The sequence below is a fragment of the Nannizzia gypsea genome, genomic scaffold (genome assembly GCF_000150975.2).
Source record: "Nannizzia gypsea CBS 118893 supercont1.6 genomic scaffold, whole genome shotgun sequence".
Lineage (NCBI taxonomy): Eukaryota > Fungi > Ascomycota > Eurotiomycetes > Onygenales > Arthrodermataceae > Nannizzia > Nannizzia gypsea.
In genome coordinates, this window is record NW_003345196.1 from 1,125,141 (window position 1) to 1,153,109 (window position 27,969).

At 50.2% G+C, this 27,969-nt stretch overlaps 10 protein-coding genes across 10 annotated transcripts; 3 read left to right on the forward strand and 7 right to left on the reverse strand.

The window, feature by feature from the left end:
• Window positions 1-50: 50 nt before the first annotated feature.
• MGYG_07024 (hypothetical protein) lies at window positions 51-1,991 on the reverse strand (the record flags this gene model as incomplete). Its single annotated transcript, XM_003170979.1, has 1 exon — window positions 51-1,991. One exon carries the CDS (start codon window positions 1,989-1,991, stop codon window positions 51-53), a length of 1,941 nt encoding a protein of 646 aa, XP_003171027.1.
• A 265-nt stretch (window positions 1,992-2,256) lies between these two features.
• Window positions 2,257-2,611, reverse strand: MGYG_07025 (hypothetical protein; the record flags this gene model as incomplete). The annotated part of the gene is made up of 2 exons (XM_003170980.1): window positions 2,257-2,395; window positions 2,481-2,611. 2 exons carry the CDS (start codon window positions 2,609-2,611, stop codon window positions 2,257-2,259), a joined length of 270 nt encoding a protein of 89 aa, XP_003171028.1.
• Window positions 2,612-3,576: 965 nt separating this feature from the next.
• MGYG_07026 (hypothetical protein) lies at window positions 3,577-4,098 on the reverse strand (the record flags this gene model as incomplete). The annotated part of the gene is made up of 2 exons (XM_003170981.1): window positions 3,577-3,889; window positions 3,989-4,098. 2 exons carry the CDS (start codon window positions 4,096-4,098, stop codon window positions 3,577-3,579), a joined length of 423 nt encoding a protein of 140 aa, XP_003171029.1.
• A 901-nt stretch (window positions 4,099-4,999) lies between these two features.
• Window positions 5,000-7,765, reverse strand: MGYG_07027 (hsp98-like protein; the record flags this gene model as incomplete). The annotated part of the gene is made up of 1 exon (XM_003170982.1): window positions 5,000-7,765. The coding sequence occupies one exon, from the start codon at window positions 7,763-7,765 to the stop codon at window positions 5,000-5,002; it is 2,766 nt and encodes a 921-aa protein (XP_003171030.1).
• A 1,879-nt stretch (window positions 7,766-9,644) lies between these two features.
• MGYG_07028 (gamma-glutamyltranspeptidase 2) lies at window positions 9,645-11,560 on the forward strand (the record flags this gene model as incomplete). Its single annotated transcript, XM_003170983.1, has 4 exons — window positions 9,645-10,640; window positions 10,692-10,852; window positions 10,920-11,325; window positions 11,384-11,560. 4 exons carry the CDS (start codon window positions 9,645-9,647, stop codon window positions 11,558-11,560), a joined length of 1,740 nt encoding a protein of 579 aa, XP_003171031.1.
• Window positions 11,561-11,719: 159 nt separating this feature from the next.
• On the reverse strand, window positions 11,720-13,057 carry MGYG_07029 (glutamine synthetase bacteria; the record flags this gene model as incomplete). The annotated part of the gene is made up of 1 exon (XM_003170984.1): window positions 11,720-13,057. One exon carries the CDS (start codon window positions 13,055-13,057, stop codon window positions 11,720-11,722), a length of 1,338 nt encoding a protein of 445 aa, XP_003171032.1.
• Window positions 13,058-13,719: 662 nt separating this feature from the next.
• Window positions 13,720-16,650, reverse strand: MGYG_07030 (hypothetical protein; the record flags this gene model as incomplete). The annotated part of the gene is made up of 9 exons (XM_003170985.1): window positions 13,720-13,832; window positions 14,047-14,327; window positions 14,401-14,621; window positions 14,664-14,725; window positions 14,783-14,851; window positions 14,921-14,991; window positions 15,044-15,484; window positions 15,516-16,229; window positions 16,316-16,650. 9 exons carry the CDS (start codon window positions 16,648-16,650, stop codon window positions 13,720-13,722), a joined length of 2,307 nt encoding a protein of 768 aa, XP_003171033.1.
• Window positions 16,651-17,652: 1,002 nt separating this feature from the next.
• Window positions 17,653-18,848, forward strand: MGYG_07031 (hypothetical protein; the record flags this gene model as incomplete). Its single annotated transcript, XM_003170986.1, has 5 exons — window positions 17,653-18,000; window positions 18,077-18,170; window positions 18,231-18,336; window positions 18,421-18,659; window positions 18,742-18,848. 5 exons carry the CDS (start codon window positions 17,653-17,655, stop codon window positions 18,846-18,848), a joined length of 894 nt encoding a protein of 297 aa, XP_003171034.1.
• Window positions 18,849-19,152: 304 nt separating this feature from the next.
• Window positions 19,153-22,019, forward strand: MGYG_07032 (DNA repair and recombination protein RAD54; the record flags this gene model as incomplete). The annotated part of the gene is made up of 2 exons (XM_003170987.1): window positions 19,153-19,325; window positions 19,424-22,019. 2 exons carry the CDS (start codon window positions 19,153-19,155, stop codon window positions 22,017-22,019), a joined length of 2,769 nt encoding a protein of 922 aa, XP_003171035.1.
• A 350-nt stretch (window positions 22,020-22,369) lies between these two features.
• On the reverse strand, window positions 22,370-27,868 carry MGYG_07033 (hypothetical protein; the record flags this gene model as incomplete). The annotated part of the gene is made up of 1 exon (XM_003170988.1): window positions 22,370-27,868. One exon carries the CDS (start codon window positions 27,866-27,868, stop codon window positions 22,370-22,372), a length of 5,499 nt encoding a protein of 1,832 aa, XP_003171036.1.
• Between the last annotated feature and the right edge of the window lie 101 nt (window positions 27,869-27,969).

Below are 27,969 nucleotides of genomic sequence, written 5' to 3' on the forward strand. Positions count from 1 at the left end.
TATACTGTTGCAATGCAATGGGGCATGGGCATGAAAAGAAGTAGTAGACACTAGTATCCATGGCTGGCAGTAGAAAGCCCGCGGCGACCTGGCTTAGCACGGCTGATCGTCATACCCTCCGCTCTTGACACACTTCTGACGACGTTACTGGGCGTTGAAGTTCCGCTGACAACGCGGGGACGATGGCTGGCATCATTCGCACTGGCAGACCGTTTGAGGGCGCTTTGTGTACGGCCACGTCGTGCTCGGATCTGTGCCAGAGCCTCTTCGCGGCTAATGGGCGTACCGGGGAGTTTAGCAGATAAATCAGTAGAGGCCCTTTCGGCATTGAGAGGTACTGTCTTGGTGGTTGTGATTGTTTCCACTTCAGCTGTGGTATTGTTTTGATGCTGACGTTGACGTTGTTCGAGCGAGAGAGGCGTCACGTAGCGTTTTCGAGGGTTTGTTGTAGCAGGCAGTTCTTGTATAGTTGGTCGTGGAGATTGTGGTTGATGATCAGAGGCTTCTAAAGCCGCAACTAATGGTGGTTCTTCGTTTCTCTTCTTCGGAACTACAGAGCTTGGTGCCGGAACAGGGTCATCATGAAGTGACCATCTTGGTTTTGGAGGTGGCTCTGTACGGTTTACTGCAGGACGGCTATTTGACCTTTCAGGTGGTATTGGCTCTGCCTTGCGCGCCGGAGATAGAATTGCCTTGAAAGTTCCAGTATCTGGGCAGAAGACAACGTCTGGCTCGGGGGGAGCATCGTCGCTTGCGGGATCAGCTTCAAGTTTGTCAAGATCAGCGCTCTCTGAAGGAGGAGACTCTTCGGTTATCTGTAAATGTGGTGATGGCTTCCTGTCCGGCAGTGGACTGGGTATCTTCGTAACGGTGGTCTTCTCTTGATCCTCGGCCGGACTTATCTTCTCCCAGTCTAGATCGTGCACATATTTAATCCCCTGGCGTTCTGCAATCCTGCAAGAGCATCGTTTAAACTGACACTCGAGCTTCAAGAAATCAATCATATCCTCTGCTCGTCGTCGCATTAACTTCTCCCAGCGCAAATCCTCTTCGAGTTCCATTATTATTTCTCTCTCGTTGTCCATGAGTTTCAAAGGCTCTTCTTCTCCTTCCTGCTCAAACGGCACCAAGTCGCGGCTGGGAGTTAACTTTGTGGGTGATTTCATGCTAGACCGGAAGTCAGGCTGGTGTTGAGCACTCTTTTTGCGGACTGGCGACATTTGGTCTCTGGAGTCAGGCAGGCCACGCTTCTTTCCTCTCGACGCTGAACTTCCTGGCATAAGGTTTATGCTTGATCTTTGGGCTCTGCTTCTCGGTGTTTCACCCCTCATCATCTCCGCTTCTGCTTCGAGAATGCCAGACTGGTTATCCGTCTGAAATGCTCTTATTTGATCCTTCAATACTTCATTCTCTTCTGTCAAACCTGCCAACGCATAAGCGCGTTCAAATGCATCTTGTTTGGCTTTCTCCTTGGCCTCTCGTTCAATCCTGACATCGTCCTTGAGACTCTTTATTTCTCCACGAGAAGACTTCAATTCCTCTTGTGCCTTGACCAGATTAGAACCAGCACGAAACGCTTCTTTTCTGGCACGCCGTATTTCTTTTTCAAACAATGCTCGCTCTTGTGACTGTCGCTCTTTGTATGTATGTAGTTCCTCGAGTAACGACTCCAGCCGCTCACTCACGCGTCGTTCTCGCTGCCGCGCCTCATTCAACTCTTTGGTCGTTGCTCTTAGTGTTTCTTCGGCCTCTTCACGGCCCAGTATCGCTCTTTGTAGGGCAGCATGCGTAGTCGATGATGGCTGCAGGGGTGCCGGGCTGCCGGGGCTCGCTAGGCGGTTGAGGAACGCGACTTTGGACTGGACATCGACTGAGTGTCTGTCCCTCTCTGGTTTGCTGGACTTCATGGTCTGCTGGTTGATGTGGTGTGGCGACAGTGTGCGAAGAGGGGAGGCCGTATCTCGAGCGTGCTTTCGTGCTGGTGACTCCATGTTGTCTTGTCAGTGACTTTTGTGTTCCTTCAGTCTTGTTTATTTCCATAAGAAGAAGATTGGCTGTCGCTCGGAGCAACGCCTATTATGTAATCAAACTTACCTTAAAAAAAAGGTAAAAAATAAACAGTAAAAAATACAACAAGTAAGAATAATAAAGCTAAGGATTGACACCGTTAGCATATAACTAGTTAGCCACTCCGTTATGGATAGCCACTCCGTTATGCTCTATTAATTTGGGCCTTTAGGAGAGGGTATCTTACTGTTAATTTTTTTGAGAGGACTGGTGCGCATTACCCATCTTGGGCGCGGCGCTGGTCCTTGCTGTTGGGATGGTGGCGGCGGTGGTGGTCTTGTTGGTGCTGCCGCCGCCGCTGCCCGCTCCCCTGCGATGCGCAAGCGCACTAGTAGTTAAGCGTTAGCATAGATCTAGGAGCAACCGGCCTGCCACTTTAGAACGCGAGGAGTTGATAGAGAGTTAATGCTTACTCTTTCACCATGTCGCCGATCTTCCCAAACGCAAGGGACAGGACCAGGATTATCAAAATGGCACTAAACAAGTGCCACCAGCTCGGCCTCTCTGTGCCGGCCAGGGGGACGGAAGGGAGAGGGGGGGCCATGCTGGAGGAGGAGGGGGGAGAGGAGGGGGAGGGGACGGAGAAAGAGTAGGAGAAGGGAGGGAGGAGGGAGGTAAAGGAGGTATCGGCGTCGGTGGTGTTATCGAAGCAGGACATTCCTCCTGCTGCTGCTCTGCTGCTGCTGCTGCTTCGTCTTCGTCGTCTTCGTCTTCTTCGTCTTCTTCCTCTTCTTCGTCGTGGTCGTGGTGGTAGTAGCAGCGGCAGCGCAGTAGCGGTAGCGGTAGTAGTACTAGAGGTCTTCTTGCCTGAGGAAAGGAGAGAAAAGAAGAAGAAGAGAAAAAGAGGGGAAGAGAGAGCAAGAGGACGTCATGCTGTGTTCCTGACTAAAAGGGAAGGCGTGACGACCCCTCATGCTCTTTCCTTTCTTGGAACAAAAAGGCCCTTAGAAGGTGCCCCTTGTACTAAGGTCTGCGTGATCACTAACTATCATTCATTCTATCTCTATCTGCCTGGCCTTAGGACAGGGCCAGGAGCAGGCCTTAGGAGGTACAGGTTGGATCAGGGGTATCGATGCTCCTTATGGGAGATACTTAAGTCCAGCCTTGGATAGAGAGCAGCATCGCCTTGGGAGCAGAGCTTTAGCCACTCCATGCGGTTAAGAGGTGGAAACTGGCATTGAAGTAAGCGGTATTCGGAGAGTGGGCATTATAGGGATTAAGGATAGCTCATAAGGACATTCTATATAGTGTATTGTTTGAATGCTTTCCTCTATTGAAGTCCATAACATTAAGCACTCAACAGGGTCAGTTAGTTATGGAAAGTGGGTATACGAATTAGGTAAGTATTTGGTATAAAGATAGTTGGTATAGTAATTTGGGTATATATATACATTAGGTATCACAGTAAAAAATAAGAGACAGAGAGAGCAAAACCCGGTAGTCATGTCGCTGCCGCAGCTCAGGGCGTATGGGCGCTCCAGGATCCTATAAGTAAGAGTTAACTCATGCCTAGCTGTAGATAACAAACCAATAGAAGCCAATAACTGGTTGACACTTACGTCTGGAGCGGCCTTCCTGGACGTTCGAATGCCAGGTAGGCAGGGAGGCCACGGAAGCCAGATCCCTCACTTGTAGTGCGGGCTTTAGATATCTAGAGAATGACCGTATGTGCCGCCGTATCGCGGGGGCCAAAATGACTAGCTCCAGTCCTCGTGATGATGTTGATTGCGGTGGTGGTGCCGCTGCCGCCGCCGCGGAATCCTTTGCTTCTGCCGCGGCTGTTGCTTCTGCTGCGGCCGCCGCCGCTGGGGATCGGCCCCGCCTATGCGCAAGCGCACTAGTAGTTAAGCGTTAGCATAGACCTAGAAACAACTGCCGTGCCAATTAGAACGCGAGGAGTTGATAGAGAATTAATACCTACTCCTGCAGCATGTCGCCTATCTTGCCGAACGCAAGGGACAGGACCAAGATAAGTAGGATGGCACAAGATAGGTGCCACCCGTCCAGTGCCGGGACGCCGGCCTGGGGCATGCTGGAGGCGGAGGAGGCGGGGAATGAGGGAGAAGAGAAGAGGGAGGAGGAGAGAGGGGGGAACGCCAGTGATGTCGGCGGGAGAGGAGGAGGAGAAAGGGTCAGCGCAGGTGGTGTTATCGAGGGCGGACACTCCATGCCAGTGATATTGGCGGGCCTTCGAGGTAAAGAATCCCATCTCTTTTCTCTTCTTCTTATTATTCCCCTTATTATTCTGCTTTTTCGTCGTTTTTTCGTCGTCGTGGTTATGGATGTTGTGGTCTTGCCTGGAGGTAAAAGGGAAAAGATGAAGATGAGAAAAAAAGAAGAAGAAAAAAAAGAGGAAGAAAAAGAGGACGTCATCTTATTCTCCTAAAAGGGAAAGCGTGACGACCCTCATCCTCTTTCCTGTTTTGGAATAAACTAAGACCCTTAAAGAGGGGTACACGTGACCACAACTATGAGGTCCAGGTGGTATCATTCTATATCTATCTATTTGCCCGTAGGATAGAGCCAGGAGAAGCCGTAGGAGGTAAGGGTTAGATGAGAGGGAGGCTTAAGCCTAACCTGGATAGAGGACGAATATTGAAGCAAGTGGTATTCGGAGAGTGGACATCACAGGAATTAAGGCAGTTCATTAAGGGTATTCCGTATGGAGTATTGGTCAAATCCTGTCCTCTATGGTAATCCATAAGATTAAGTATAAAGTTGTGGAGGCAGTTGGGTATAAGAATATTTGGTATAGAATTTTGGGTATATATCATAACATTAATGGTACCTGCTAACATTCAGATGAAGAAGACTTTTGCATGTTAAACAGAAAATCAAAGTGCCAGGCCAGTGAACCCAGATAGATAATCAAAAAGGAAAATCATATATATCACAGCAAGGAAACAAGAGAGAAATAGATCGAGATGATAGCTCACTTGTAGAGCCCGTCTGCGTCACCTTCGTCCTCCTCGTCGTCGTCTTCGGTATCGTATTCTTCGTCATCAGAGGAAATGTCCATCTTATCCACATAGTCATCCTTATGGTTGGGGACAATCGCGATTTTCCCATTCTGCATCACGACCCGAGCAACCTCTCCGTCTCTGATGCTGCCTCGCAAGATGAACACGGCCAGGTTGTTCAAGAGTTCTTTCTCGATAATACGGGCCAATGGTCGAGCACCGTATGCGGGCGAATAGCCTGCCTTGCCAAGATAGTCTCTGACCTCCGGAGAGCACATAATCTTCACTCTGCGGCCGTTGCTCTCCAGCCGTTTCTGGATCTCAGCCAGCCGGACATCCACGATCTTGCGGATCTCGCGCTTCGGAAGGCGGTTGAAGATGACGGTGCTGGAAATGCGGTTGAGGAACTCCGGAAGAAAGTAGTCGCTCAGGGCACCCATGACCAGCTGTCGGGTTGTTGGATCAATTGAGCCGTCGGGAAGAGTTGGCCGGCTGAGGTATTCCGCGCCCAGGTTGGAGGTCATCACGACAATACAGTTTTTGGCGTCGATAATGCGGCCTTGGCCGTCGGTGATGCGGCCATCGTCCATCAGCTGGAGGAGGACGGTAAGGATCTCCTTGGCCGCCTTCTCGACCTCGTCAAATAGCAGGATTGAGAATGGCCGACGCCTGAGGCCATCCGTCAACTGGCCACCGGCATCATGGCCGATGTAGCCTGGAGGAGCGCCAATCATCCTGCTGAGTGAATGCCGCTCCTGGTATTCGGACATGTCGAAGCGGATCATGGCATTTGGGTCGTCAAACAAGAACTCGGCCAGGGCCTTGGTCAAGAGTGTCTTTCCTGTTCCTGATGGACCGCAGAATAGGAAGCTTGGAGGCGAGTTTGGATTGCTGAGACCAGATCTTTTCAGCCGAATCGCATTCGACACTGAACGGACGGCTTCCTTTTGACCTATGACGGTTTTGCTCAGCTGCTGCTCCATGTTCAGTAGCTTGTCCTTTTCGGTCGTCTTCAGTCGAGTGACGGGGATTCCTGTCCATCGGCCAACGATTTCATTGATTTGGTCTGGTCCGACAGCATCGACAACAAGGGAGTCGCCGTCTCCTCCGGCATTCACGCGTGCTGCATCAGCCTTGGCTTTCGCACTCTCCAGCGAGCTGATCCGCTTTTCCACGTCGGGGATGGCATAGTAGGCCAGGTCTGAGGCTCGTTGAGTGTCTCCGGAGCGTGTTGCGCTGTCAAGCCGTACCTTGAGAGACTCCAGCTTGATCTTCGCCTCTTGGATGGTTTGGCTAAGCTCCTTTTCTTTCATGTACTTGTCGCGCAGTGGAATTAATTCCGCATTGACGGCCTCGGCCTCCTTTTTCGCATTCTCCAAACGCACCTTGGAGTCTTTATCTTGCTCACGTTCCAGGGCATGGATTTCAATTTGGAGCTGGCGGTGTCGTCTCTCCAAGAGGTCAAGGGCTTCCGGCTGCGATTCACGGGTTACCCTTACTGATGCTGCGGCTTCGTCAATAAGATCGACGGCAGAGTCCGGGAGCCGTCGCGTGGTGAGGTAGCGGGCAGCGAGGGTTGCAGCAGAAACGATAGCTGAGTCCAGGATGTTCACTCCATGATGCACTTCATATCGCTCCTTGAGACCTCGCAGAATGGATATCGTCTCTGGGACCGTGGGTTCGGGAACCAGGACCTGCTGGAAACGGCGTTCGAAGGCGGAATCCTTTTCGATGTACTTCTGGTATTCATTGAGAGTCGTTGCTCCGATGCAGTGTAGCTGGCCTCTCGCGAGCATGGGTTTCAAAAGATTAGCAGCATCCATTCCACCGGTCGATGAGGCGCCAGCGCCCATGAGCATGTGGATTTCGTCGATGAAAAGGATGATAGTGACGTCGGAGGCTTCTATCTCCTTCAACACGTTCTTTATTCGTTCCTCGAACTGGCCCTGGTATGAAGCACCGGCGATAAGGCTGCCTATGTCGAGAGACAGCAGCTTGCACTTGGCCAAGCTGGCTGGGACGTCTGAGTTGACGATACGTCTCGCCAGGCCCTCGACAACGGTTGTCTTTCCAACACCGGGCTCACCCACCAGGACAGGGTTGTTCTTTGTCCGTCGGCTCAAGATGCGAATTACTCTTCGCATTTCTTCCTCCCGCCCAATGACGGGGTCAATCTTTCCTTCTCTGGCCAGCGCGGTCATGTCAACCGTAAACTTCTTTAGCCATTCGTTTCCACCGTCGGTCGAGTCTGCGGTTTTGCTGTCAATCTTCTTCGAGCCGCGTATCTCCGTCAAAGCCTCCTCGATTTTGCTGGCAGACGGGACACCGGCTTCTGTGAGGCCTTGTTCGATGGTTCTTTCTTGCGCAAGGGCTGATATAAGGTGGTATATTGAAACGTAAGAGTCCTTCTGCTTCTTCGATAGTTTATAGGCGGCGGCCATAACGTCGTTCAGGGCGGAGGAGATGGTAACCTGGGAGACTGCTGGAAACTGGGCAGGCAGTCGGACAATGACTTTCTTCAAATACCGAATCATTGCTTCTGGGTCTCCGCCAGCCTTCTCGATGGCCTGCTTGAACATGGGAATGTCATCGTGCCCCTCCTCGTCGTCTCCATTGATGAGAACGTAACCAAGGTGGGCGGGCACCACTTGTGGGTGGCCATGCTCCTCTGCTTCGTCGGCTGCTTTCTCTATTGCGTTGTAGGATCTGTCGGTAAACGACTCACGATTAGGAGCCATCGTGGCCGTGTGATCGAGGGGTTAACCAGTGGCTGTGTATATGTATTTGTGTGTGGGCTGTCTCGGTGTATATGAGCGAGACTTGGTTGTGCTTGGTTTCTTGAGAAGCACCTTGGGGAGTGGTAGTTGTTAGAAAAATAGTTATTGACTGTAAACAAAGACTTCCATGTGTGCTTTGTGACCGTCTATATATGTCACTTTGGGCGCTTATTCCGCCTGCATCTCGAGCCTTGTCGATGTTTCGCGCCTTGTCCAGCGCCTTCCCGCAGGTTCCTTGGCACAATAGAGTTCTGACGTCACTGGCATTACGGAGAATAGTTATTCCATATTATGTCATCAACATACTTGCCGACCTCGGGAGGCAGGAAGCTTCCTAGGTAACTTGAGAACATCAACCTCGACTTCAACTTCTCAACTTCATCATGATCATCATCAACAAAAACAACAACAACATACTCCTTATAGCCAAGTTAGTCGCTGAAAAACCTCACATTAGGAGTAATCCTTGTTGCATTCATAAATGCTCGAGGCAGAACATACTTCATTATATCGGAAGATGCCGTTGCCCTCAGGCACCTTGAGCCCATGGGTAAAAGCATAGGCAAGACAACAACAATGACAACGACAAGAGCTCTGGCGCTGGCTAACCTGGCCGTTATGGTTGGCCTTGCACCGCTGCCACCGCCAACTCCCCTATTCCCAGCACCAACACGAGCACCAACGCCATCGGGCCCCCCAAGTCTTGGGGGATAACCCAATAATTAGAAGGGCCTAACTGGTGGCAGTTTATGTGTCTCGGTGTGCTGCTAGGGTGAGGTTGCCCGGGACAGTGAGTGCTGACGAGCAACTGTCTTGATAACTACACACATTTTCATATATTAAGTATTCTCTTCCCCATACTAACTACTGACATTAGTCGCTCTAGTAGTAGTGGCACAGTCGCCTGCGACACCTACTGCGTCTACTAGGGATGCTAGCTAGGCCATCTAAAGCCCGGGTCTAGTAAGGTCATTTATATCATTATAATCATATGGCTACTAGCCGTGGCCGGGCTATTCTCAATGACGTCATGAAGAGTGCAGTATTAAATACACTCTTCCGACATATTGTGCTTATGAGCTTTTGCAACTAGGCGGCCGACAAGAATATCCACACCTAACCCAGACTGATGGATATGGTTGTGGGCGTAGAGTTAACAGAGTATGAATGTCAGAAGTAATATTGAAGAGTAAAATATGCAGAGGTGCCTAACAGGCTATCTGTGCTGTTGGCGGGGTTTGCCAAATGCCCCGTGTCGAGCAATGGATAGGGAGGGCGATGATCGATATTGAGAGCGTAAGCTGTTGGATTCAAATAAGACCGGAAGAACTGTGGGAGATGCTGTATTCTTCACCCAAATTGAGTTTCCTTTGGGCCTCTTTTGTGGGAGCCTGGTTAGCTTAAGGTTGCGAGACCCACGCGGGAGCTAAAAGCCTCTTCAGAACTGGGGCGCAATGGGAGGTTAGTTGGTGAGTAGAAGGATAAAACTGCTATAACTATCAAATAAAACTGTTAAAATTGCTCCTTTCCATTTTGGCAACTACAGTTTAGTATTTGCTATCTATAGATGTAATTTTCAACAAAGACCAGTAGCGGCTGTGTGCTGGTGCTTCCAACCCAAATACCTTTTATGCTTTGTTCCCAAGTCACGTGTAGGATTGGAGCTCTACAAATACGGTGTCACCTGCGATTTCTTTCACCGTTCACAATCGCTCGATATTGCATCTGTGTCCTCTACCGAAATATTAAATTTGCTCCTCGTGTCAGAAAAGCGCTATGCTGCTTGGGCGTGGGCATGACCATTCTAAAATTCCCATACAAACATAAAACGATTGTTACCATGAGCCGCTGGATCGTACCCACGTCTGTGACCTTCCTGCTCGGCGTTCTACTGCTCTCTGGAAACTCGATGGTTTCCAACATTCATTTTCCGAACGTGTTTGGATGGCATAGACCGCTTTTAACCGGAAAGAATGGGGCTGTTGTTTCGGCGGGAGACATCTGTAGTCGTGTTGGAACGTCAATCATCCTTCGCGGCGGCAATGCTGTTGATGCAGCGGTTGCAACAGACTTTTGCCTTGGGGTTACTCACCCATGGATAGCAGGGCTAGGCGGAGGAGGCTATGCCATTGTCCGGGACGCCTCTGGGAATGCCGAGTGTGTTGACTTCCGAGAAGCTGCTCCAGCTGCCAGTGATCGCGACATGTTCAACCTGGATGCAAACGCATCAATCTCGGGCGGTCTTGCCAGTGGAATACCGGGAGAACTTCGCGGTTTGGATTATCTTCACAGACAGTATGGAAAGATGTCATGGAAGGAGGTCATTGCTCCCGCTATTAAAGTGGCGAGGGGTGGATTCTCAGTCAACCAGCTGCTCTTTGATGCTATGTCTAAAGCCATCAAGAACGATGGAGGCGATAATTTTTTCGTCCGAAACGCGGATTGGGCAGAAGTTTTTGCACCAAAAGGCACGATGCTCGGGGTCGGAGATGTCATGAAGATGGAACGCTATGCAGACCTGCTGGAACTGGTTGCAACAAATGGCACCGAGTCTTTCTACGCTGGGCCAACTGCTACCAAGATTGCCGACACCGTAAAAAAGAATGGCGGTATCATGACGACCCAGGATTTTCAAGCATATCAGATTAAGAGATCAGCTCCGATCGAGATCACCTACGGGAATTACAAGATCAAAGCCTGCCGCGCGACCTCGGGGGGGACCATAGTTCTCATGACAATGAACGCCTTTCATCAATTCCCAGACCGAGAAGATCCGAATAACGTGAATCTGACTCTGCATCGCTTGGTTGAAGCCATGAGGTTCGGCTATGCTGCGGTAAGTTCTTCGAGTGAGCTGCCAGAATAGAGGAGAACTAATCTTTGTCAGCGCGCAACTCTGGGTGACCCAGACTTCAATCCCGGTCAAGACTCGTCAGAGGCCCGGTTGATCCAACAACACACTGCAGATGAAGTTAGAGCGAAGATTTCTGACATGCATACGCTGCCTGTTGAAGCCTATAACCCCGAGCAGCTTGAAATCATCTCTAAGTAAGTCCATCCTCCTCCTTGGCATTAAATTTTTTTCTTTTAAGTCATGTCCTAAAGCATGTTATAGCCATGGAACTTCTCACCTGTCAGCTGCCGATGCAAGTGGCATGGCAATCTCCCTGACAAGTACTCCAAATCTGAGCTGGGGATCCAAACTGATGATCCCTGGTTTGGGACTGATTATGAACAATGGAATGGACGACTTTTCTGTGCCGAACAGGAGCAATCACTTTGGTTACATCCCCACTAAGTCCAATTTCATTGCGCCTCTCAAACGAGCCCTCTCGTCCATGAGCCCTGTCATCGTCGATCACATCCCGAACAGTTCTTTCTACCTCGCCACTGGGGGAGCCGGTGGGTCACACATCATATCTGGAGTAGAGCAAATGCTGTGGAGGCTGCTCGACTTAGGTTCCTCTGCAAAGGAGGCCATTGATGCCCCCCGATTCCATGACCAACTGATACCGAATGTGGTAAGCTCACCTTCTCAGTTCCTGGGATTCAATATTGATGCTGAAACAAAGTTACTAGCTTAACCTAGATCAAAATTGGGACAATGGGACTTTCGATTTTTTAAAAGAACTTGGCCATGATACTCAATGGGGGAACGTTGGTGTCGACCTGCACGTTCTCCGGCTATTGAAGAATGGGACCTTTGAGGCTGCTGCTGAAAGTAGAATACAAGGTTCTGGTGGGTTTGCCGTTTGACACAGTGAGTTTAGGTTTGGTGTGGAGTTAACTTACAAGGGCCGGTGCGAAGGTTGGCACGGGAACTAAACTAGTTATTTACAGGGGTAAGCGAAACCTATTATTCAAGACGAGCGTTCACGATTGACAAGACAAGCCTTTGGTTTCTCCTTTTCTCCTTCAATACAATACCAGCTGCAGCTCTTTCCAGTCTGCCTTGGTGTCTGTCATCCTGACCATTAGGAAAAAGTCCATCAGTTTCGTACCAATCACATCATCTAGCCCCATACGGTCTTCTTCTAGCCGGATCAAGGAAGCTGTTGAAGTAGATGGCAGCCGCTTAACAATCCCCAGAGCCTGACGTTCCTTGTCCGTTAGCCATGACGGCGACCCGAGGCAATCCTTCTGCTCCAATGGCTCTTTCGCTGTGACGCCTAGAAGACCCGCAGCAATATAGCTAGCAATGACCAAGTAGATATTCGACATGTAATCGATGCAGCGTAGCTCGAAGTACCCGTCTCGGATTTTCCGAACTGGAACGTCTTTGTTGTCAGTGCCCCATGCTTGCCATTCTCCACACATCTCCGCGCCGAGGCGTGACGCGGCCTCGAAGGGCATACCGATGCCGCAGAGAATCTCCAGGCGGCGCATGATGCCAGACAGGAAATGGTCGGATATATCTTTAGCCACCGGCGGCTCCATCGATATGTGAGCATGCAGGCCGCAGGAGCTGAACGCGGCGAAAGGCTTTGGGTGGAAAGTGGCATGGAATCCATTTCGCCCGGCCGTTCTTCTCACGATCTCTATGGCCTGTACCACAGCATCTGTCGAAGCCAGGGCGGGCAGAGGAGACAGGGCTATCTCACAGTGCTGGGGTGAGAAGTTCCCGTGGAAATGCTCAACCCGGATGCCCGCAGCCTCGATGGCGTCAACACATGCAGCAAGGCAGATGCCCAAGTCACCTCGCAGGAATATGGGTGAGCTCCAATAGCAGGCTGGCACTGCTGTAGGGGCTTTCCAGCCTTGTCCGACGTCGGGCGTTTTCTCCAGCAGATAGAACTCTAGCTCAAAGCCCACAAGGAAGGACACGTTCAGCTGCTCTTTGGCCTTCTGGAGCGCAAGCTGAAGACCACTTCGAGGACAGCGATGAAACGGGTTGCTTGGGTCGACGTCTCGATGATGGGCGGCAGCCTCGGATACATTGCACAAAACCGACGCATTGTGCTGATCCATTGCCCTCAAAGACGTCCAATCAGCGTGCCAGAGGTCTGAACCGTACCCGAAATTGTCAGTGAAGGACTTGAGATTGCCGAAACCTCCCCATAGGGAAAAAGGTGACACTCTGTGTGTGTCGTTTGCCGAGCGAACTCGTTCCTGGCACCCGGCAATCGGCAGAATCTGTGTTTCGAGGGTCCCGAAGAGCGTGACTATAACATAATGAACGTACTTGATATCACGATTGGTCATGAGGAATGTGTCCAGGTGGTTTGGACTGCCTTGATCTAAATTGGTAGCCATTGCTTGTCGAAGAAATTCGGAGCTCACAGCAAGTACGTATGTATTCGTTAGTTGTCAAGGGGGGTAACAGAAGCTAGAGGCTGGCTGACCGTGAGAAGGGGTTGCATATTTAACTATGGATTGGGCATAGTTACAGCACCCAGATCCCGGACTGTCAGCCGTGATTGCGGATTGGAGTTCAAATAATGAGAAAAGAGATAACTGGGTCAGCAATAGCTAGGGAAACACAGACCGCGAGGCATCCCGGCTCTGCCTTACGGAGGACCTGGAACCTTGAGTTTCGCTTGACGGGTGATCATCAACCCTGCACTGTACATGATATAGTTAACTGGTGGTAACACAAAGTGAGGGGTGCATGGGCCCATTGGCTAGTTATGCAAGGCAAGCACCTGCAAGTGTGGCAGGTACTATATCTAAGTTGCTTTAACTGTGTTGATAAGTTAACGACATCGCTGGACAGCAGACGGAGGAAGTCAGCCCGCAGCCACCAACAGCATGTAAGACCACACCACCACCAGCCAGGGCAACGCTTGTCCGAGTTATCTGAGCAGCCCCCTTCATGTAGTTACAGTGTCCTCTACCATAGTACGATGCATCACTAAGGGTGCCGGTCAGGTCAGCAGGCGCGTTGAATCACCAATGCACACGTCAAGCCGCAGCAATCAATTTATTTCCTGGGCTGAGCAGTGATGATCTGTTTGTTTGATAGTTAGCGCCAATGAATAAATATAGATAGACCCTTGATACCTTGAGTGGCAACGACTTCTATAGTCAACTTCCTGCTACATAAGTGAGCCGCAACCTCCACAGGAGTCTCACCCTCTAGCAACCAGCAACCAGAAAGCCAACTTTTATATCAATTCATTCTCCCTGAAATTGTCAAAAACTAACTGCACCGCAGACTCGTTCATGTAGGTGTCATTTCAAATTTCAATATGGTTGAACCCTCCAGTGACCGAAAATCATCATAGCTCAAACATGGAACCAACCCAAACCACCAACGATGGCCGCCACCAGCCTTGGAAGAAGGTTGCGAAGTTGACACAGCCGAAGAATGTCCAGTCCGGTGGCCAGAAAGAACGCTCCGTCCGGGTAGTTTGGGACCAAGATGAAAGCACTGCGTCCTAGAGCTGTTTCCCAATCTCTATACCGAGCGGTTTGGCTTGCATGGAGGAAATTTCCGCAGTATGAGGGGGAAGGAGGCCTTTGGTGAATCTCAGTTGTTGGAATCCTGTACCCTTTGAACACGGTTCTTATCTTTTGGGCAGCTCTATCATCAGTCAAAGTTAAAGCTCAAATTCATTCGCTACAAGCGAGACTCTTATATCGTCCTCTGTCGGGGCATTTTTTCTAACGACCCGCTGATCTCGTCGCACAGAGCGTAGAATTGCGTCCACAAACTCCTTGACCACCACCATCCAAGGTACATCATTGCGAAGAGAAAAGCTGCAGTGGCAATGCCGCAGTTGAGCCAGAACTGAGATGCATAATACTTTCCTTCATTAACGTTTGAGCTTAAAAATGTCACGGCTGAAGGGTCAAACCGCTTCATCCATTGAGACATCTTGAAATTGTTAGTTAGCGTATGACTGCTTAACAGTAAGGCGAGATGTACACTTACCGGAATTAGGCATAGACAGTTATTTGTCATTCCAAGGTCGACGGCGACTAGTTATTGAGTTGTGAGTTGCAAATTTAAAGATGAGATGTGGTAAGGCGTCTTACTTGTACCCCCTACAGATGCAACACCGGCCGCGAAAGCGAAAAGAACATAGAACACACGGAGCACTCCGCCTAACCACCTAGGACCTCTTGAGAAATGAGCTGTCGGAGAGACTCCTAGTTGCCAGAGAGCCATGAGACAGAACTGCGCTGCGAGGTATACGATAGGGATGATCGACTTACAGCCGATTCCCACCAACGGTGTCGTCGCACTGTTTTCCGAATTAGTTAACTATATTGATATTGATATTAACTCGTTGGCGCAAAACACTGACGTACCTGATCAAGCATCCCAGGGCGCTAGGAACCAAAAGTATGAACAGAGCCGGAAGCCAGATGGAGCACACCATCTCAAGAGAACTGATGCGAAGTTGTGTACGTAGACTGCGCCCCAACCTAGGGTATTCCTCGATATACCTTTCCACCCAACCCATCTTACAGCGCCCCTGGTCCCATTGCCAGGCCACTTTGTAAGATAATGCGGAGGTATCTCTGGAGCACAATCCAAAATGCCTCAGCACCCGATGCCAGATTCCCTCCCCTTTGCGAAGCTGAGGGTCCACCTGATGACTTTCTGGGACATGTTCGAGGGCCACGAGATCCCAAGAAGTCAGATCCGAGCTCATAAGCGTCATATTGGCGATGATGGCAACGTGAGGAATTACCATCCAGAAGATCCCGAAAGCTAGATTATGAGAGAAGACCCTACAAAACTTCGTCAGCCCAAATAAGACGCCCCTCAGCACTAGTGAGCTGCTCGTGGTATACATACGACCCGCCGAGATTGTCTTGCAGTTCCAAGCATGCGTAGATGAAGGCCGAGATGAAGAAAAGCACCCCAATACCTAGCGCGGAGCCAAACATCTGCTGGGTTTGCAACAGCATTCGTATCTTCCTGCCAACAAGCCGGTCTCTATCGGTTGCTACGGCTGTCAGGTCTGGAAGCCTCTTCACAACAGACACCGAGGCTTCCCAGGCAGGCTTCTGGTCAAGGCTCCCAAGTGGTAGAATCATTGTAAGATGGCATCGTTGCTTGAATGTCAACGATCTCAAAGTTGAATTTGTGGCCAGCTGTCGAAGTACTTTGTGATCCAGTAAGCTCCCGTATAGGCCAGACAACATCATCGGCCCCGAAAGACAAAAGACGACGACCAACCACAGGACTACGTCTACAGTGGCTAAGAAGGTCGCAATAGGAAGCTTGTATGCCAGGGACAGAAACGAGAGAAAAGTCAAGCGGGGAAAGTATTGGCTAGGGATACGGAGCTGTCGACGACGCGGTATGTTTGTGCTGAAGATGGCTGCTGGCAGAGTGTAGGAGAGCATCTGTTGAACCCATGCTTTCACATCGTGCAGGTCGATGCGTTGCCAGCCCGGGCATCTTTCCGCACACCAGGAATAACTGATGGTTCCCTGTGGTACGCTTGCTTCATATCCAGTATATGGAGGCCTATATACCCAAATCAGCCAGGGCTCTTCCATTTCCCTCCCGTCTGGCGGAGCCTTTTCAATACTATCATTCGCACACTTACTTACCCATTGCACGGGTTTGGATATCCAGCAAAAACCTGAGGATCACCGTGAAGGAACGTTTGGCCGGGAACAAAGCTTAACCGCCCGTCTTCAATTTGCACAGACGCGTTGAGAGCGATTTTGCAACAATGAAACAAGGATAAGCCGCCAGTAATGTAACTGACACCGGGTTGTCTGGGCTCCGCAGACAAGTTTGCCATGTCGGGCCAAATATCCACAATCGAGGAGTAATTTGACGCGCTCACGTTGGCAGCGTAGAAGCACACAGCCAACGTGAGCAGTTGCGAACATCTGTTGTTGAATATTTGCGACACCATGCTAGAAGACTTGTCTCTCATGTACTACAAGGTACGGCCCCATACAGCATCGCGCCCCTTATCCGCTATTATATGTTTTGAGCAGTATTGAGCGCCCTCCCTCAGGGGGATTTGATAAGAGGAGTTGAAAAGTGCAGTCTTGTGCAACAACAACATCGTAGTCACTAGCAAAGCCGTGTCATGCGTGCTGTTTTGGGCAGGGCTTGCAGACATCGACTTCAAATGCCAGCGAATGCCCCTATCCTCATCAATTCCATCAATTCCGCGGGTATCACTGAATAGTAGCCAATATTGCTTTTTATAGCTCAACGTCGAATTAACGTGTAAAACCACTCAAACTTCGGGCACCAGCAGCCATTCTGGGATTCTCGAACCATGAGTTGAGTTGCCCTGAAGAAGATCGGCAACAGTGTGACCCCCAGCTGGTGATTGTGGCGGTTTGGGCACGGCATCACTGACTGAATCACTGAATATCTGATATCTGCAGGGACTATGACGTGGAGGCCCTAAGACAGAGGCAGCCAATTAGCAGCAGCTTCTACTCACATGCAGCCTTGAAGTTGTGTACTTACTTACTTGCATAGTTTAACTGTTAGAAAATGCGATTATCCTTGTCACTTGCTGCTGCTATGTAAGTAAGCAGCGTTGCTTTTTAGTTCTGCATTAACACAGCCAGCCCGGGCCTAACTCGGTTCCGAGTGATAGTGAACTACGAGGTAAACACCTCAATAGTACCTGGGTAACTATGCGGATACCACCACTTCCACGCATGCATACATGTACATGTACATGTACCTTTGAGCAGGCCGCTCGTAATATAGCGTGAGGCTTGGGGCATCCCTGCCGTGTGCCTTTCGGCCAACAATACATCTATATTACTATTGCGATTGCGCTCCCCCGCCCCGTGTAAGTGTCATCTTGGGATAACAGTTCTCAGCTTCCCCCTTCGCATTCGTCATCTGTGGCTACATCGCGTCCTCATCTGCAGTCTCCTTATCCTTTTGCTGGCCCTCGTTGGTGAAGATGCCTTCTGCCTCCGACGTCGACGCTGTAAATGCTACATTGCGTTTCATCGAAGACGAGCCCAAGTGGAGGCACGAAAAGCCATACTTGATTCTCAGCCACGGGCTGGACAGTGAGTGTCCGCAGACAAATGTAAACTTCGTTGAACGTACTCGGGTGATCAAAGACCTCCGGACAACAGATCCAGACAAGGTATTGGGACCAGATTTATTCCATCTAGTCAACCATGAGAGCAGGCATCTCAACAGCGTTCAGCAGGAAGACAACAATAATACATATGTTCATGAGACTGTTGAACTGCTAGAACGTTTATATCAGGCGGATTGCGTGGTCGCATATGACGTACGGGTAAGAACCATGTAGAAAACCACCGATCCCAAAAAAAAAAAGAGAAAGATTCATTGTATGCTGAATCAGAATGCAGTTCAGAAGAAGCCACGAAAGCGTGGAAAAGCTCGAAGCTTACTCTCCAGGCACATTCCGAGAACCAGACCTCCCTTCTTATCGAGCACATGTCGGTAGGGACACAAGCCTTCTTTTAACTAGTTAATTACCGCCTCTCCTAACCTCCAGCCCAGACGTTTCTAGAGACTGCGGGCCACGGCGAGTCAGGCGTTATTTGAGCGAGAAGGAAGCCCATACTTACCTTGACGGAGGCATCAACTGGCGCGTCCGTATAGTCAAGTAAGTAACCAGGCTTCCCCCTTCCCCTCCCATCGGACTGTGGTATCAATCACCCTCAAACAAACTAACCGAAATTTTTTAAAGTGTCTGGCGTCCCCTGTGCCCTCGAGTTGAAGACACGCCGCTTGCGTTTTGTGCCCCTGGCACCGTCAGCACGAATGATCTAGTGGCCGTGGATCGCCCTTCAGAGCGTTTTGACGGAGAGATGTACCTTCTCAAGGACCAGCCAGACCACCAATGGTACTATTTGAGTCACCAAAGCCCCAAAGAGGTGTTTGTGTTCGTCTCGTGGGACAGTGATGCTGCTGATGGAACCATATCAGGTAAGACACTTGACTAGTTACCTCTCTCTAGAATTTCTTCGTGTGTCATGCCGGAATGCTCACGTACGTAAAAAAACAAAAGGGTTGCCTCACAGCGCTTTTGATCTTCCGAAACACGACAGCTCTAGCGTTCCACGCGAGAGTGTCGAGGTCAGGACAGTCGTGATCCAAAGGAAGAATCAAGACTGATGGAGTGAAAGGTAGCTTAGGCATAAGGTCCAGTGTTTATAAAACAGAAGTAAGGAGTAGCTGAGTTACTCTAGAAACAGACTTAACTACATACAGTTAGCTCGTTAGCTGGAAACAATGATTATGTAATAATAAAAATCACGTGTCTTCGCGTCTCTTGACGTGCTTACGCTTAAATTAGTTGACGCTTATAAACGTGAACCTGACGGCATTTTCATGATGATATTTAACTACGCGACGACCGAAGGGAAACATCGAAATATTATGCTAAGACGACTGCTTTCATACTTAAGAGACTGACGCAATGACCTTTAAGCCCTTCCGCCCTCCACTCCCCAGACAATCACAACCTTCAACGGCAGCTCCCCAAAACGACGAACCTTTGCGCAAACGGAGGAAGGTTGTTAGCGGCATTGAAGAGGATAAGGAGATAGTAATCAACTCTGGGGAAGATGAGATATACTATAACGTACTCTGGTAAATATCTGGTTATCCTTAGCATTTATCCAAGTTATGTGCTATTGAAAGGGTTATCAAGTGAATGCAGCTAACCGTCCAATTTGTGTTTACCTTAGGCGCAAACCTACTGCCAAAAAGAATAAAACGTGGGATGGAGATGGGATTATCGTTGTCCGCGGAGGTTACGGCTATCTACAAGACATATCTGGAAAGGAGATGGGGAAAGCTATATTGAAGCTTTCTAGTCTAGAACCCGGAGCCACATTATCAATAGGAGGCAAAGATGTCGAAGTGGACTCCGTACTTAGCAAGAAAGAATACCTTTCCAGCCGTCCTTCAAGGATCGAAACATCTTCTTTAAAGAGAGCTGGAAAAAACCAGATTACTACTCCAGTTGTTCCGCTCACAACTGCTCCAAATGCGCGTTATACCCTCTCAAAGCCTGGGGCCAAAATTTCCTTGAATGAATTGAAGGAGTCAAAGACACTTAATGTGTCTGCACCCCACAGTGCTGCCATGAATAATTCTTTTAAGAATCCTTTGAAAGAGTCTACCGTGCTAATGCCGAGATCAAACGGGCAGCTACCTACCCCTAGACATGACCCTACTCTGCCTGGCTCCGTCGTAATGCAACGGCCCAATTCAGTCCCTCTTGGGAAGCAGATAGTAGATGTTGTGGTTGATCCGATAATAGGAAGGCATCTACGAGAACACCAGAGGGAGGGTGTTAAGTTCCTGTATGAGTGTGTTATGGGGCTGCGACCTTTCAATGGCGAAGGGGCCATCCTGGCTGACGAAATGGGTCTAGGAAAGACTCTACAGACAATTGCTTTGATATGGACTCTACTTAAGCAGAATCCTATATACGGCTCCCAGCCCGTCATTAAGAAGGCCCTGATTGTTTGTCCAGTTACCCTCATTAACAACTGGAAAAAAGAGTTCAAGAAATGGCTGGGAAGCGACCGCATTGGCGTGTTCGTCGCTGACGGCAGCAGAAACCGGTTGTCAGACTTCACTATGGGAAGAAGCTACAGTGTCATGATCATCGGTTATGAGAGGCTACGTTCTGTGCAAGAACAGCTTACAAAAGGGCCTGGGATAGACATTGTTATTGCTGACGAGGGCCATCGGCTGAAAACCGTCCAGAATAAAAGTGCCCAAGCGATTCAATCGCTTAACACTTCGCGCCGTATCATTTTGTCTGGAACACCGATCCAGAACGAATTGAGCGAATTCTTTGCCATGGTAGATTTCGTCAACCCCGCGCTTCTAGGGACGTTTAAGTCATTTATGAGAGAATTCGATGGCCCAATTGTTGCGGCTAGACAGCCAAATGCACCTAAGAAGGTCGTTGAAAAGGGGAAGGCTAGAAGTGAAGAGTTGGCGGAGTTGACGTCTCCATTTATCCTTCGCCGGACAGCTGATATCCTTTCAAAACACCTGCCGCCAAAAACAGAATATATCTTGTTCTGCAACCCTACTTCTGCCCAGAGAAATGTATACCAACATGTCCTCGCCTCCCCTCTGTTCCAGTCTGTGTTGAAGAACTCTGAAAGTGCGTTGCAACTTATCACTATTCTGAAGAAAGTATGCAATAGCCCTTCCCTGCTTAAGCCTAAGCTAGAGGACAATGGCAAAGCCGAGGACACATCGATGAGTGCATTTATTTCATCTTTGCAGCCCAATATTCATCGTTGCCTTGTTGCAGGTTCCAGTGGGAAAATTAGGGTTCTCGACCAATTACTCTATAACCTGCAAAGCAAAACAACAGAAAAAGTGGTCCTGGTGTCCAACTATACCTCTACCTTGAATCTGCTGGCGAATCTCCTTACTTCACTAGACCTCCCATTCCTGCGTCTGGACGGCTCTACCCCTGCCTCGAAACGTCAAGCTCTCGTAGACGATTTCAATCGCTCTCCACCTTCATCTTGCTTTGCATTCTTGCTTTCTGCAAAGGCAGGCGGTACAGGGCTGAACCTGATTGGAGCCAGCAGACTTGTCCTTTTCGATGTGGACTGGAACCCAGCAACTGATATCCAAGCAATGGCGCGAATTCATCGAGATGGTCAGAAACGACACTGTCACATCTACCGCCTTCTGCTAAAAGGTGGGATAGAAGAAAAGATATGGCAGCGACAAGTTACCAAGCTTGGTTTGGCAGATAGTGTTATGGATCAAAAAGGCGGGATAGCTCATTTTTCACAAGAGGAGTTAAAAGATCTATTCCGCCTGGACGAAAATTCCAAATGCCAAACTCACGAGTTACTAGGATGCGAGTGTGGTGGTCGGGGAGAGATACCTAAACACATCAAAGAGGAAGATGATCCCAGTGCTAGATCTGGCTCCGTTTCTTCCTCTGGGGATGAAGATGATGAGCTAGAGGATTCAGACGGCGAGTTCCTGGATCTTCCTAAGTTGATGAAAGCGTCTGAACTCAAGATATCCGAGGCACCTCGACCTTCATCCAAACAACAGAGAGCCTATGAGAAGGCCAAAAAGCGGTTCTTGATGCAGTACTCCCATATTGATACTGCCTTGTTGAGCACTGGAGACGAAGTTGATATGAACGATGCTACCTGTGATGCAAAAGCCACTATTGAAGCTAGTATTGGGGATGAAGTTCTATATTCACTGCTCAAAGAAGAGGGCAGTGGAGTGGGGTATCTCTTCAAGAAAAATGGCTTTGGTAATGCTCCGTTGCTAGTTGATTAGGGGTGGCTTGTTCATTAATTATATTATGCCTTGTGATGTGTGACGAACAGGACTAGAAATGTATCGGATATAAAGGTTTAATAATCCTTCCATTAGGATAATTATAAGCTAGCTATTAACTGCAATAAATAGAACTCATTGCTAATTCACTAAGATTTATCCATAACTCAAATTCTCGTGTATGTTCATCTTCTGCTTCGAAGTAGGAAAGGGGATTAAGAACTGGATAGAGGTATAATGCTATAATCGGCAGATCATGAATAAAAAAAGAACACGATTGTACGCTATCACAAATAAACAGAGATTGTTCGAAGATAAAAGCAAGGGGAAGAAAAGGCAATCTATAGCAATTAATATCTCAGCTTGCCAACAAGGCCAAAGGTATATGCAGCCTCAGCTTCGCCCTTCATCTGAATCATGTACACTTTAAAACATCCACCAACAACGCCGCCTTCTTTTGCAATTCCATCGTATTCTTCCCAGATAGATACTGCGATTCCAGTTCTAGCGACTCGCTCAAAGGCACTCTCGCCCAGGCATGCATCGACCAGAGTCTCGCCGCTGATTTTGCTTCGGATCAATATGCGCTTTTCGTCTTTGACTGGCGCACCGGTTCTACCGGTTGAGGGAGGAGTAGTAGGATCACCAGTAGAACCGGATGGAGGGCTTGAAGCGCCGCTTGCGTCTTGGTCATCGGGGTTATTGGGAGGAGTATTTGAAGGAGCAGGGTCTGCGGGTAGAATGGTAAGCCTTGCTGCTCCCAGATCTCGCCATTTCGCTGCTGATTCCCGGATGTATAGACGTATTTTTGCATTTGTCAAGCCAATTCCGCCCTCTGCTGCCATTTTTGCGGTCTCAGGGTTTGTTGAGGAGATGCGTCGTCCTGACCCCGAGCCGGTTGAGGTAGTGGTGTATAGGCTTGTGTCATCACGACCATTGCGAGAAGTAAGGGTTGATCTCGCAATGCTAAACATTTTGCTTCCAGCGCCGAAACGTTTGAGCGCAGAGAAAGCGCTGGACATGGTGCCGACACTGCTCTCCGTTCCAGCTGCAAGAGAGGCAGGTGGTGCAGTAGATGCGCGGTAGCTGCTCTTCGAGAAACTGCTAAACCAACCGCCTTTGGTAGATCGGGTGGAATTGTGTCTTGAGATTGAGTTAGGTTGGCTGGGGTATGGTACAGCATTCTGCAATGCAATGTAGGTCGGATTGTTGATGCGAGAGTGGTTGATAAGGCCGTAGAGTTTGTCACAATCGTCCGGGTTGCGGGACCGGAACATAACATTGCTGCCAGAGGCAACTTTAGATTGTGCAGTAGGGGGCGAGCGAATGCTTATATCGATAGCTGTTCCACGTCGGATTGGCACTAATGGAGTAAGTTCAAGAGCAACTAAGGGTCGACCAGAGGGCCGAGTAGATTCAGCAACTGATCCATCGCCTCGGCTAGATGGTCGAGAGTGTTCGGAGCCAATCTCAAATGCCTCAATCAAGCCGGGAGTGACGATAATACTACATTCATTAAGGTGAAGTGGCTCCCAAGACCCTTTGTCATGCCAGTAAAACACGGATGCAACAATTCTCGACGCCCGGTCAGATGAGCTATGTATAGATTTTGGCGGGGATCGGTGTGCAGAAGTTGGTCGGCTATTTGTAGGAGTATCGTCCACAGGCTCAGAAGGAGGAGGTGCCCGTTTGGAAATACGGCGGGTGATGGGTGGTAAGGGAGTTGGGATATCGTCGTCTTCCAGTTCTTCGTCTGAGGTCTCAGACGATGAGTCAACGTCATATCGATTAATAGAACTTGAATCTGACCCTGACGACTCTGAGGCGCTTGAGGGGGCATACTCGTGCTTAAGTGGTGATGATGTTCGGCGGTGCCGTGCATACGGTGGTGCTGGCGGACTGATAACGGGGGTCTTGAGCTGTTTTGACGGTGTTGGGCTAGTTGTGCTATGTGGCGGCGGTGAAGGTACGTCCTCGCTGGACGCTTGCTCGTCACTGAATAGTCTGGTTGGCCTTTCGCTCTTATCAAGAGATTTCCTCTCTTTGCTAAGCGGGCTTCGTTCCACCTTATCCTCTGGCTTTTGTACCGGGGAGGCGGGGAGAGGTATGTTCTTCGGCGAGGCAGGAGGAGAATTCTTGGGCGAACTCTTCCTAAGCTTCGGAATTGTGGGAAATTCCAATGATGGTACAGGTGATAGGGAGCGGCGCCCGTGAGGTTGCACCAGAGATGCAATTGGACGTTTCGCTTGTTTGCCTCCATTACTATAGGTTGGCGATGGAGTTCTATCACGACTACGACGGTCTGCTTTAGAAATCGAAGGTGAAGATGCTCTGGTAGACGGCTCATTGTCGGGGGATAGAATCCCAGAGGAGACCGGGCTGGTAGGAGAAGTGAAATCGTACTTCGATCGACGATTTGCCTTGGATCTCTTCAGTGTCGACTGTGAGGCACTGCTTGCCAAATCCGCAGATTCTCCTGAGCCGCGAGAGGGCGTTAATGGTGAGGCCGTTTTGTATTTATGACTGGTAGACTCCCTACTATGTCCGATATCCTCACCAACCACAGTGGCCTGCTCTCCAATTGGTACATCAACTTCAGAAGGGTCATAGTCACGGATGGGAATGGCACTGCTGTTACTAGCCTGACGTGCCAGTGCGAGTTTCTCCTTTCTCTCCTTCGCACGGTTAACAAAGCTGAGAGACCTATTGATCTTAGGTGGAACCGGATTAAGACCAAGCATCTGCACCCATTCGAAACCGATCTGCTCATCATCCGTTATGAACGACAACAGTTCAAACCACTCTGTCGAATTCCCCGCAGATGCGCGAACCATGAGTACAATCTCTCCCTGCTCATCCCCATTTCTGGCTGAAATGCAGGTACAATCAATTGGCGGGAACAGAAGCCAGCGGTCCGTCTCGTCAACCTCGCAGATAAAGAGATCACCACCAGGAGCCTCACCAGGCGGATTATCTCGCAGTAGTAACTCAGCGCGGCAGTCGATTTGCTGGCCTGTAGAATGTAGCAAGGAAAGGTCAAAGAAATCGCGGGCACGGACTCTCCTGGTCTGATTGACTGCTACTTCCTTGAGGATGGCTAGAGTGTGTATATCACGGGCTCTGGTTGCGTCTATGCTCGCTGCGGCATCATCTTCAAGTCTGGACCGTTCCTCATTTGCTCTGCGTCGAGCGTCTGTGACGAGCGTCTGGTAAGCCTCTGCAACTTCTTCTGCCTTGGGGGATGGTTGGACATAGTTAAGTCCCTTAAACGTCTTCGATAGGTATTTCAACCTGACGAGCGGTCTTTTTAGCAGGAATGCAACGTCTACTCTCTCCCCATCCCCGTCGATCACATCGCCGTTTTCATCTTGTGCCATACCAGCGCACAAGCTCTGGGTTTCTGCGTTGAGTGCGTCATCAGGGTCTGGCGGTGCAAGATTGACGATAACGTCCTGAAACCCGAGCCTCCATGCACTCAAATAGTCTGCATACACCTTTTGGGCATTGGCGGCCCACAATAGGAGTGCGTCAGCATTGTTAAGTGGTAGTCGTTTGTGAAGAGCCTTGAGCTTTTCAAGGGAAACTCCCATGTTTATAATGGGCCGAGTGAAGTTTTCCTGGTCGGCCGGGTCGGCCGAACGTCGAAAGAGGCCAGCGGCAATTGCTGAGTCTGCCCGGGAGAGGATCGAAGTCAACAATACAGGGATGACGCCGCCGACCAGGGTTCTCAGTTCACGCATATACTTCACTTCGTCTGATGCAAGCTCCCGCATGATATCGCTCACAGTTGCATTGGCAAGACGACTCCTGTTTGTGCGTATGCTCCTTGCCGACCGTATGCTACGGCTTCTGCCTCCGGGGATGGATAGGACAGACATGAGATCCGAATGCTTGGTGAGGCGGCGCTTCAATGGCTGATTTGGGCCTGGTAGGGAGCTGGGATCAAACTTATCCCTCTTCTCAGAGTCAGAGACAGCATCATCCTCATCGCCAAGCTGGGAGGTCAGTTCAGACTGGGTGAGGGGGTTTGTGGTATCCCTAGCAGTGGTGCTGGTATTGGTGCTTGATGTTAGAGTATCTACGGATGCAATGGTAGACAGCCTATGGCCTCCCGTGCCGGGGAAGGGCCTCTTCAGCATCAAGGGCGGCGGGCGATCTACTGCTGAGACCTCAGACCCGTCTGAAGAAATTGGCCTGTCCAGGTTGGAGCCTTGCAGGGCTTCTTCTACTGATTCTCTCAGCTTGGACATCCTCTCTGCCTCTGTGGAGGCGCTCAACTGCCGTCGTGATCTCGAAGATTTCCCTCTCTTGAGAGTAGAAGGCTGGGAATCAGTGACACTGTCTACCGATATGTCTGACTTGGATTCTCTCCTGTGTGGGGGTGACTTGGCCCTATGTGTTTCGTCACTGTCACTTCCATCAGAATAGTCGTATTTTCCTTTGACATGTTTGCTAGGTGGCTGTTGTTGTGGTTGCTGTTGTTTTTGTTGTCTTTTGCTGTCTGATGCCGAAGGAGATGGACGTTTCTTCGTGATCTCCTGCTCAGAGTCACTATCAGAATGGTCCCTGCGTGGAGGAGAAGACCTGGTAGTCGTAGATCTCAGGGGCGCTGGTGCGCTGATGGTTGAACCATTATCATCAACAAAGGGGTCCGCATTAGCCGTAGAGGACAGCCAGGCCTCGACCTTGGACCCATGGGGCATTGAGGGTCCCGATGGCGGGTGATGTTGCTGGGGCGGCGGTGTTGGCTCTGGTGGTTTCATGCTGGCAAACATCTTTTTGGATTCATCTATGACCTGCGAGATGATGTTTCCCGAAAGCAGATTATGCGGCCTGATTTCACTTCTTCGAACCGGTTCAGCTCGTTCAGGCTTTGCGGGAGCTGGTTCTGGAGGAGACTCGGGCTGCTTCGGCGAAGGCGGTTTCTTGCGTGGGCTGCTTGCTCGAGGAGACTCGGCCTGCTTTGGTGAAGGCGGTTTCTTGCGCGGGCTGCTTGCTCGAGGGATGTCTGGGGACTGGATCTTCCCCCTGGGAGAACCCAGACGAGGCTTATCATCGTTGACGCAGTAATTCGGTCTCAGGGTCCTCTTTGGCGTACGCTTTTGGGGCGAGGAAGAAGCCCTCTCACGGCCACTATATTCTGGCGCCGTTTCGCCAGCGGAAGAGCCTACATCAGAGCTCCATGCAGACGAGGCAGTCTTTAGAGGCTCGGGCACCCGTAATGGCCCCGGGTAGACCGCTATTCCGTCACCGTCCTTGACACCAGACGACCTGGCTGCCTTCTCCCTGGCCTCCTCGTACCGCTGCAGCACATCTTTACGTCTGGTCGGGGTAGCATGCGCGGACGATGGGGCACTGGAGCTGGGAGGAGGAGGAGACCTGTTCCTCCGCCAGTGGGCATCGCTGACAACCCGCTTCTTGGGAGTCGTTCTAGGGGTAGACCGGGGTGTTGTCCGCGGCGTGATCTTTGTCTTTGTAGGGCTCTTCGTCTTCCGGTCTGGCTCCGGAGTAGCCTTGCCCTTGGGCGTCGTAGGCCGTTTGCTTGCTGCCGGGCTCTTATTTGGGCCCTGCTTTGTCTCCTTCAGCTTCGTGCCTCCTCCTCCCCCTACTGCTGCTGTTGCTGCTGCCCCTGCCGGGCTCTTCTCACCCTCGTCACTGCTGGCCCCGACATCCGGCGCTATCACGACTCCTCCGCCGAGCTGCTGCCACTTGCGGACCTTTTCTCGCACATTAGCTGAATCATGAGGCCCCAGGGCCTCACCGAGATCGAGGGGCTTGATCTCCTTGAACTGGGTCTGTTTCGCGCTCCCACGGTTGGGGGTTCGACGGGGGGTTCGAGGGGTGGGCATTTATCTGTCCAGCAGCAGGTTAGCTAGGCCCGACGTTGAAAGTATCGTTGCGATTGCCTTTGAGAGAGAGAAAGGAGAGGGAGATCAGCAGTGGGTGGTTG